General features: G+C 42.6%; 1 protein-coding gene across 1 annotated transcript; it reads right to left on the bottom strand.

Annotated features, from left to right (window-relative positions):
- Positions 1 to 228: 228 nt before the first annotated feature.
- On the bottom strand, positions 229 to 1,533 carry LOC141822722 (uncharacterized). Its single transcript, XM_074710056.1, has 4 exons — positions 1,214 to 1,533; positions 796 to 1,117; positions 595 to 696; positions 229 to 511 (listed from the first exon to the last, which is right to left on the bottom strand). Exons 1-4 carry the CDS (start codon positions 1,531 to 1,533, stop codon positions 449 to 451), a joined length of 807 nt encoding a protein of 268 aa, XP_074566157.1. The 3' UTR covers positions 229 to 448.
- Positions 1,534 to 10,881: the final 9,348 nt, after the last annotated feature.

Raw genomic sequence — 10,881 nt, 5'->3', positions numbered from 1 at the left:
AGCTCGTTATAGTTGGTTTTGGACTCGATGTGCCTAACAGATTGGTAGGCTGTGGATTAGGGGATGTGGTCTGAACCATGTTAAACTTGACTTGTCAGCGTTGATCTTTCTTTGTACTTATATTTTATTACTATCATTTCCTTTGTGTTAACACAAGCACACTTTGAATATCTAATAAGTTTTATTTGGTCATGCGAGAACAGACATGAAAAAACAAAAATTGCTCTCACCTGCTCTAATAGCAATCATATCATCCAACCAATTCAAACAATACAGTCATGATTTGGCAGCCATGTAATATGCATATATACCTATATCTCTATTGAGATATCTTTTATTAGAATATGCAATTAAAGAATATAGATGTTGTTGGTGTCTTAGGCATCCTCTTGGATTTGGTGCAAGGGCGATTGGAACCTATACAACTCTTGGTTGCCCCGAGAAGGAACTACTTGTGTGTTCCACTTAGGCCAACACCTGAGTCGATCAGCCTTGAGTTGGGGCACATCTCCTATCAAGGGCAGATATATTCTATAATTAATCTCACACAAATAAAAAGACTCTTTCACGTCGCAAAGAATTCACAATATTTACCATGATTTCATTTGTATCCGTCTTCATGTTTCCATCGCGAGAAGTTTGATTCTCAACGTTGACGTCGCCACACGAGCGACTACGTGATGCAAGTTTGGGAGCCTGCAGTACTCATCACCACATACGATCGATCATAAGTAATCTTAACGAAAGCATTTGAAACTTTGGGAGATTTGGCTGGGATAAGATTAAGGCCAGGGCCTGTAGCTTCTGGCAGCTACTTTCGTCCAACTCCTCCGAATGCTTATCATGAAGGAACGATGAGGCGTCACTAGAGACCGTAATGACGCCGACGAAGACGCCGTCTTGGTAGAGTGGAGTCTTGGTCACCATGGCCAAAAGCATTTCCCCTGACCTCTTCTTGAACGCGAGATGGCCAGACCACGGCTGGCCTTTGTTTAATATTTCAACGATGATTTTGAGATGCGAGAAGTCATTGTCTTCGTGAATCAGTAGATCCCCCACGTTCCGGCCAAGTGCCTCGTTCTCCGGCCATCCGTACAGGCTTTCTGCAGACTGATTCCTGCCCACGATTGATATAATTTGATCAGTAGGCAGAGAGAGAGAGAGAGAGAGAGAGAGAGAGAGAGAGAGTAGACGGTAATGCATTTGTGAAGACCAGAAGATGATCACGCCGGAGTGGGGATGGTAGATGTGAACAGCGTGACCGATGTGGCGGAGCACGCTGCAGTAGGGGCCGTGGTGGAACCGTCCGGGAAAGAGCCCGTAGCTGCCGCCGGCCTCACTCCCTTCCGGGAGAGGGCGACTCCTCCTCCTCCCAGGGCTGCCGGCGGCGTGGCGGTCGTCATGCTCTGCTTCTGCCGCTCTTCTGGCGCCGCTAGCCAAGTAGAGCTTCAGCTGATCCCTCAGCCTCGCCTGGCGGAGCTCCAGATCATGGAACCTCTTGACCAGCTCCTCCACAAACGAACTGTCCGCCATGGATGGATTGCTTGATTATATTATCGCACCCAACTCTCTTGTCTCATCTTTATACACTCCAAGTCGAATAGAAAGATCGAAGTATATCTCTTTCTTTCTCGTGATCATGGATGATCCTGCATGTCACATTGACATCAGTCTCTCGTGTTTCTTGTGGATTAATGGTGATATGTAAATTCACAAGATTTGTGTTAGCCAAACAAACAAGGTCACGGGCATTACAATCGAGTTTAAAACAAACAACCATGCATGCATAATGGAGAAAATCTATCTTCATCCTCACAAGATTATCTATTTCTCCCTATTCTTTTTTTCTTTGGATTGAGTTAGAAACAATTAAAAGAACAAACATACATCTTGAATCATTATATGTTCTTCTAACAGCTCACCTAACAATTTTAATTAAAACTACTAGTAAGACAAGGTCACGGGCATTACAATCAAGTTTAAAACAAACAACCATGTACAATGGATCGGAGAAAATCTATCTTCATCCTGATCACAAGATTATCTATTTCTCCATATTCTCTTTTTCTTGGATTGAGTTAGAAACAATTAAAAGTATAAACATACTTCTTGAGCCATTATATGTTCTTCTAACAACTCATCTAACAATTTTAATTAAAACTACTAGACAAACTTATACAATTCAAAATTTCTAGTTAAGACATTATGTTGTACTCCTTAAACATTTTATACTATTTTTTTTTTCAACTTTGACAAGTTTATTTTCATATATCAGTTGTGCTAAAAAAATTATTATATGAAATTAAATTAGTTGAATTTTAAAAATAACTACTCTATTGAGCTTCATAATTACCTTTGGAATTATTCTATAATTTGACTTTTGTTGTCTGAATCCTAGAAAATCAAATCAAAGTTTTGGTTAATCGTATAAACTTATGAACTTGTAAAATTTTGAAAAGAGCCCTTGGTCGTGTTCTCTCCGAAGGCTTAAGAGTTATTCTATACTTTAAATTTTGGTATTTGAAAAGGTAATTTAGCATTTTTGACAAAGACTACTAGATAGACCCATACTAGTAAAATTTTATAAATACTGTTCTTTAGAACCTCTTGAGTCATTTTGGGCCTTTTTGCCTTCTAATTTTGACTTTATGTTGATATAATAGTTTTGGCCAAAACTATTGGGACTGTTGTGTTAGATGGTTGAACATGCTAAAGGAAAGGGTGAATAACATTTGTTTTTACAAATAGAACTTAAGCGTTTACTAAGGACTTAGCAAGGTCAAGCAAAACAAAATATGTAGCAGATGGAAAATAGACAATAAAACAAATGCTAACACCTTGATATAACAATATTTAAAATTTTGTTTTTACTCCACAACCTATGATTTTTGGCCGAGTTACTTTCAAAAGCTCCATTAGCTTCTCTCCTTAGACTTCTTTTGGAGGTAGAGAAACCTTTTACACTTCTCTTTACAAGATGAATACAATGGAAGCTTGATGATTAAGAGAAAATGTATACAAGAAAGCTCAAATGGTCACAAAGCTATTCAGTATAATGTTAACATCAAGTTGCTCCTCATGGTCCTTTTATATGATAGCTCCACATTGTTGGTGAAATTAAGGCCTAAATTATGGTGTTCAACCAACATATTTTAATATGTTTAGCAAAGGTTTTCATCTATGTTATTGATGTCTGTGTGGAGTTTGAATAGACTGTTATATTTGAGAGATATCATAAGTCAATTACCTTAAATAATATTCTATTTATTAGATAAATAAAATGACTATTTGAGTGTGCATTCTTTATATATTAAATTAGATCTTAAACTTAACTAATGAAATCCATAATATAATGTATAACATAAGAGAAATTATGATTTGATCACAATTACTAGGTATTTCTTCATGTGTATGTACGTATTAAAATATTTTCTAGTCGATAAATTAATGAGACTATACATCATTGATTCTATAAGACTAGCATATATTAGATTCCTTGGTTTAACTAAGCAATCGATCATAACTACCTGAAAACATTGAGATGTTAAGAGTTAATATATAGATATTGGTTAAGGGTAACTATTTCATCAGATGCTGTTAGTGTAGGGAGCACTAGATGATCAAACTAGGATTTTGATAATATTAAAGGGTTCAAGTTAAGTTTGTGAAGTTGACTAATAAGCTGAACTAAGTGTGCAGATAGCACAAGGAAGTGCTAGTTGTAGTTAGGCAAAGGAAGTCTTCTTGGAGAAAGCTACAACAAGCAGCAAGATTGGCTCCTCTCATATCCAATTTTGGATCCAAATGTGGGTCAAAGGAACCACTATGACCACACTCGTTAAGAAAGCTACAACAAACAACAAGATCGGCTCATTGCGATGACTCTTCCTGAGATCTGACCTAGGCCGCCACCACCTTCATCCACCTCCATTTTTTTTACCATTTTTAGCCTTCAGAGTTAGAGAGATTTGTTGGGAATCCTATGCGATAAAACAAAAATTCACAGTGGAAAATAGGATCCCTCGGGTGTTCCACGTGAAAAATTCGTATGAGTTTAGATCTATGAAATCCTATCTAATAGGATTTACCTTTGATGTGTGCCCTTCGCTTATCCCGCCCGTCCAAAGGTTATCAGATCTCTAACACGTTCAAGTGTCTGTGCCTCTATGCATATCCACACTAACACTTACTTTTTAGAGAAGACTTTGGTTGTGCTAGCAACCTCTCTTGTAGAGCTCGGCCAAGAAGAAGAGGAGAGGAGAAAAAAATGAACCATCCATGAGTTTTTGCAAGAAAAAACTCTTTTATACTCATATCATGAATACCAAAGGTTTTAGGCTTTTGGTATTCTTTCTGTTGGATCTCTTGAACACGGCTAGAGAGGGGGGTGTGAATAGCCGTCCACACTTTTCACTTTTCTTGCTTAATCTTCGGTTACGCAGCGGAAATAGTGACTTGATCACAGGCAAATGAAGATCAACAAGCTATGACAGGAATTTACGAGTTTCGGAGATAACTTGCTCCTACTCCTCGGCGTGTCCGTAAGGTGGACGACTCCTTGATCTTTCGGCAGATCAAACCCCGGTAACACCGGCTAGAAACTTTCTCCTTCTCGGTGGAGGAACCTCTCCACAAGTTTGTCTCAACAGATAATGAAATAAAGCACAAGACAAAGGAGAACTAGAATGCGTCAAAGACTGAGAATGAGAAGTACAACAAAGACCGCTTGCAGCTCAAGCCTGTCTCTCCAAAATCAGGACGTTGCACTTCTTCTTTCTCTAGCTTCGACTAGCAGATTGATCTCAAGATTTCAGAACAGCTCTTAAAGAATGAACATTCAAAAGTTGTAAATGTTGTTTTCCTCAGCGCCTCTTCAACATCTTTATAAACCTGCATCCTCGATTACAGTGCCCAACGGACTTCTGCCAAAAGTTGTAGCCACCCTTTCCTGCCAACCGCAGGTACTGCTACCAGTTTGCGTGCGCCGTTTACCTGTAATCCTTTTTGCAGAAAAGACTGTTCGAAGATCGCCTTGGAACTTCCACTGTTCGTTTGAAATACTTCTCCCATACCTGTCCCGTATACCTGCACACTCAAAAGTAGCATTAGAACATTTCAATATTAGAACAGTATGAAAGAAAACAATATAACTGTCATGTCCGAACTTAACTACCAAAGCATTCTCGGACTTATCAGGTTCTGAGTCACAAAGACTCCCTGATGATAGAGCTACCAAAGCTCACGGTCTCGAGCTGAGCTACCAAAGCTCTCTTAGACCAATCAGGAGACCGGGCCACCAAGGTCCTTCTCCTAGAATCAAGAGACCGAGCCACCAAGGCTCTTCTCTTGAGATCGAGCTACCAAAGCTCACAGTCCCGAGCCAAACTACCAAAGCTCTCTCGGACCATCCCAGCCATTCGCACCAAGCTCCCGGCCACACAGGTTCTGAGCCACCAAGGCTCCCTGAAGTCGAGCAACCAAAGCTCTCGGTCCCAAGCCGAGCTACCAAAGCTCTCTCGGACCATCCCGGCCATTCGTACCAAGCTCCCGGCCACTCAGGTTCTGAGCCACCAAGGCTCCCTGAAGTCGAGCTACCAAAGCTCTCGGTCCCAAGCCGAGCTACCAAAGCTCTCTCGGACCATCCCGGCCATTCGCACCAAGCTCCCGGCCACTCAGGTTCTGAGCCACCAAGGCTCCCTGAAGTCGAGCTACCAAAGCTCTCAGTCCCAAGCCGAGCTACCAAAGCTCTCTCGGACCATCCCGGCCATTCTCACCAAGCTCCCTGTCAATCCGGTCCTGAGCCACCAAGACTTCTCCTCGACCATCTCGGAGACAAGCCACAAAAGCTTCCTCCATTCTTCCATGAACACCAAGTTCCTGACTACTTCGGTCTTGAGCCACAAAGGCTCCTTCTGGACCAATTCGGAGATGAGCTATAAAAGCTTTCTCCATTCGTCCATGAACACCAAGTTCCCGGCTATCACAGTCTCGAGCCACCAAGGCTTCTTATCTCTCGGCCAAGGGCAGTAACTTCCCGGCCTCACCTCTTCTAATCGGATGATCACTTTCCCGGACAAGATCTTACGTCTCCCGGGCAAGATCTTACATTTCTGGCTTTCTCCGGTATCTAGAGTTCACTCAGGAGTCCCCTAAAATGCCCACAGCCTTGTGATCGACCAGCTGGTCGATCACTTAGGGCTGATCGACCAGCTGGTCGATCAGACCTATCTGATCGACCAGTTGGTCGATCAAGCTAAGCTGATCGACCAGTTGGTCGATCAAGCTTAGCTGATCGACCAGCTGGTCGATCAGCAGCTCCATTCTATTTATTTTTCTTTCCCCGGCCTTTCTTAACTCCCGGTTGGTCATTCTCCCGGTCATTGTCCCGTTCTCCCGGGTATTATTATCCTCTACTCGGCCTTCTTGATTCCTACTAAATTTTGTCTATTCCGGGGCAAGCACTCATCCGTGGACCAACTGCCCGGGCAACCTTCCAATGGTTTCTCATTAACTAAGTTGATCATGGACAGATTGATATACACATATCCCGGCCACGTCCGGGTGAACCGTTCCCAACTTCTCTTGGTCAAAGTAAACTTTATATGCCCGGCTAGATATTCTTATCTCGGCCAAGCCCAAAAACGTCTTGTAAGGCTAGGATAATTTCTCCTTGATACTTACCCGGTCATTGAGATCTTCTCCTGGTTTTACTTTTTCTAGTTAGGTTCATTTTCTTTTCGAGCAAGAGCCTGCCAGTGGAAACCATTCTCCGGGCAAACTCTTCTTTCCCAGTTAAACCTTCCGGGGTAAGTTTTCTCTTCGGTCAAAATAGTATTCTCCCGAGAATCTCACCAATCAACCCGGGAGCTAAGAAATCAATTTAGACGCCAGGTATCCCGGGCAAGTTGTCAATTTCCCGGGCGACCTTCAACTTAACTTTCCTAACACAATCCGACCTGGTAAGACTAAACTTAAATCATGATTAGCTGGTCTAATTAATCTTTGTCAAACATCAAAACAGACTTAGGTCTGACTCGAGTCAGACTCAGGTCTGACTAGGGTTAGACTACATCAACAGGTCTGACTCGAGTCAGACTCAGGTCTGACTAGGGTTAGACTACATCAACAATCTTCCCCTTTTTGTTGTTTGACAACCTGATTTAAGTTTAGCCAGGGAAGATCTTTGATAGCCCGAGTAGCTCGGGTAGATCTTTAACCATTTCTCCCCCTTTAACCAAACAACTCTCCCCCTGAAGATTTTAAATCTAATCTGGGTAACTCTCCCTCTCTTTCCCCTTTATGTTTTAAATAAAGCTGGGTAAATTATTTTCAGTTTTGGTTAAGATAGAGTATTTCAGTTTTAGTCTAGATGAGGTAGTTCTAAACTTAACCACCAGTTTAGCTAAACTTAACCAAACTCTCCCCCTTTGTCAAACACCAAAAAAATGGGGTTGAAAATTATTTCAGGGATAGAATAAAATTCCTCCCCCTGAATTAAGACTTACTCGCTCCCCCTTAATGGTTGTCCCGTTAGTTAAGTCGATCTAGGTTAGACTAATCAACGCATGGGCGGTTTCCCTATGGTTGAACCATATTTTATTGTCAAAGTTAAGTTTTCCTGTGCAGTACTAATAATAACAGAATGTAAAACGACTAAACAGCATCATAGTAGAAACAATCAGGAAAATGATAACATAAACCAAAGCGTCAGAACAAGACAGTCATACAAGGAAAAAACATGCATAGCAAACATATAAACAGAGGCACTGTCATCGCATACTCCTAGTGAATCTACATCATGTAATCAGGCGGCGGTGGATCATCACTCGGAGGAGGAGCGCCATGGTTGGCCATCCAAGAGTGCATCATATCATAGATCTCAGTCTGACGCTGGCCGAAGGTAGCGAACTGGCTCTCAAGGGCGGTGAAGCGACCGTCGAGTGACGTGCACTGCTCACCGATCAGCTGAAGGCCAGTGTCCAGCCGCTCTCCTAGAGACTGTATCTGTGCCTGTAGGTCGGGGCCACCGTAGTCAAGGATCAGCAGCCTCCTCCTCCTCCTCTGCATCAGCGGGGTCCTCGTCCTCAAAATCCTCAGGTAGCTCAGCAGGTGCAGCAACATGTAGACCTTGTTGTTCACAGGTTGGCTATGGTGGGTGATAGACTTATTGTTCACAGGTTGGCTATCTGCTCTGCTATATCAATATCTAGACGCTGGTGCAGAGCATAGAGCATGAATAAGTGAGGGGGTCGGATGATAGCTAGTCCACGGGAGGGGATCGATAGAATACAGTGGACTATGACTTTAAACAAGACATAGTCCTGAGGTGATAAAGTCAGGGCAGGAAATGCAGAAGAAGAGCCCAAAAACCGATCGGGACGAGGACGATGGAAGAAATGCTGATGCATAAGGTTGATAGTGATATGCTCAAATGGAGGTGGTAACACAGGAGGTAAATGAGGAAAACATGAAAAGTCTACCTCCGATGGTCGACAACCAAGAAACTCACGAAGTATGGGGTAAGTGAATTCGAGTGATTTCTTAGCGACTCGTGTCTTAAAATTGACTGCATCATTGGTTTGCAGATTATTATAAAATTCTGCTATTAGGTCAACATTGACATGCTGAGTGCAATAAACCAGAGAATGCAGCCTATAATGCTCAATGATGTCAAAAGTGTTGTGACACAGATCATGCATGAATTCGCGGTCAACATACCGCGGGTAATAGTCTCGAATGAATGGTTGCTAAAAGACCATTCTAGGTAGGCATTAGGGAATCTAGAGCTCTGGGGAGGCTGATGTCTAGATGGTGAAGTGGGCTGAGATGGATCTCGGGAAGATCCCTCCCCTTGGCGGGGCTTAGATTTCTTTCTACGATTTTGGCCATATTCAAAGCACAAATAAAAACTGATTAGTATAGATATAAAACAAGAAAGATAAGGTTGAGATTAAAATTTACCGAGGTCCCATTTTGAGTGAGCATAAGAAGGGATGTCGGTAAGAAAGAGTTGATGGCTCGGCCGACCAGGCTAATGAATGCCGAGCTAATCACGAGGGTGTCCGGGTGGAAAAAAATAATTGTCTGCTGTGGATGCCCGGGAAGGAGGATAAGAACCCGATCAAGTGTTTGCCATGGAGGCTCAGAAAAACTTCAAAGCTCTTTGGAGATCCTGTTGACCGGGAGAGGTGAGGTTGTGGTCGGCACCAACAGATCCGGGTAAATGCGATGGTAGCCGAGAGGCAAAGAAGGATATCCGGTCAAGCTTTGGTCGAGAGACCTCTGAACTGACGTAGATGCCTAGAAGAGAGACAATGGGTAGCCGGTAGTGTAAATCTGGTAAGGAAAGATAAGCACCCTACCAAGCCCCTACCAAGCCGAGAATAAAGAACTCTGCCGAGGAAGAAGGATCTCGGCTGAGAAGGGAGCTGAGCACTCTTGCAGCTGTTGAAAGGAGATGCCCGGCTGTGAGCGCGATGAGCACAGCTGAAAAAGAACGTGTGGGGGAGAAGGAAAGCCTGGAATCTCAATGTCTCGGTGTGGTTGGCCGGAAGAGTCGGGAAGAGTTGCCGGGAAAGAAAAGGGCCAAGACGTAGCAAACAGAGGGAGTCACGGGTTTTTAGAGGAAGAGAAGTCACGGGTCTACAATAACGGGTTACCATGGTTGAGTCACGGGTTGGTTATAGGTGAGTGGAGCGGTTCGACCAGCGGTCGATTGGGCTGATCGACCAGCTGGTCGATCAGGATTTCTGATCGACCGACTGGTCGATCAGAAATTCTGATCGACCATAGATCGATTTGCTTTGCTTGCCTTCCTCTTATTTCCTACTTTCTACTTTCTACATTTTTGATTATTCCTAACTCTTTCCTTCCTTTGAATTTTTCTCACTCTTAAAACTTAGAATGATTAATTCGTATCAAACAATGAAGGTCCAATCAAATTAATGATTGGAATGTACAAGCATGATCTAGGAACCAAATACACATGAATTATGCATTGGTCTTCCTCGTGCTTGATTATTAGTGTATCGTCAACCTCATTATCCAAGGAATGCATTATACATTTCAGATAATTCGGTTGATCCTAACATCTCACCCCATTTCTAGCAATACAAAAATATTTTGTTGACCCTTATAGTTTGTGTGAGATGTTCCCGGTTACCCATAGTGTTATCCTGATTTTCTTATTATGTTCAGAGTCCTTAATGATCTCGGAGAAACTTATTCTTGGGCAAGACACATGCCTAATTCTCTCCGTAAGTGACTGAATTCAGTTTCAGGGAGAGGTTTCGTGAAGATATCGGCTAGGTTAGATTTTGACTCAACATGGTTGAGAACAATATCTCCCCGAGCCACATGATCTCTAATGAAGTGATGTCTCACTTCAATGTGTTTTGTCCTAGAGTGGTGGACTGGATTTTTGGTTAAATTAATCGTGCTTATGTTGTCACACAACACTTACACACCCGTATAGTTTAATCTATAGTCCTCCAATGTGTGTATCATCCACAACAGTAGTTGTGATACACTCTCTCCCATAGATATATATTCAGCTTCGGTCGTGGAAAGAGCAACACAATGTTGTTTCCGACTTGACCAGCTTACCAAAGCTGATCCTAAGAATTGGCAGCCCCCACTTGTGCTCTTCCTGTCCAACTTGCACCCGGCATAGTCGGAATCAGTATAGCCGATTAAGTCAAAAGATTCTGTTCGGTGGTACCATAGACCAACTCGAGTGGTGCCTTTAAGGTATCTCATGATTCTCTTAACTGCGGTCAGGTGAGATTCCTTGGCACACACTTGATATCTTGTGCACATACCCACAACAAATAATATGTCAGGTCTACTAGCTGTGATGTATGTTAGGAAGTATACTGAAAA

This window comes from Curcuma longa, chromosome 3 (genome assembly GCF_044706935.1).
Source record: "Curcuma longa cultivar G26 ecotype Majalengka, Jawa Barat chromosome 3, ITB_CL_G26_1.1, whole genome shotgun sequence".
NCBI lineage: Eukaryota > Viridiplantae > Streptophyta > Magnoliopsida > Zingiberales > Zingiberaceae > Curcuma > Curcuma longa.
Note: the sequence above shows the minus strand (reverse complement) of the source record. Positions and strands in the feature narration are given on the sequence as shown.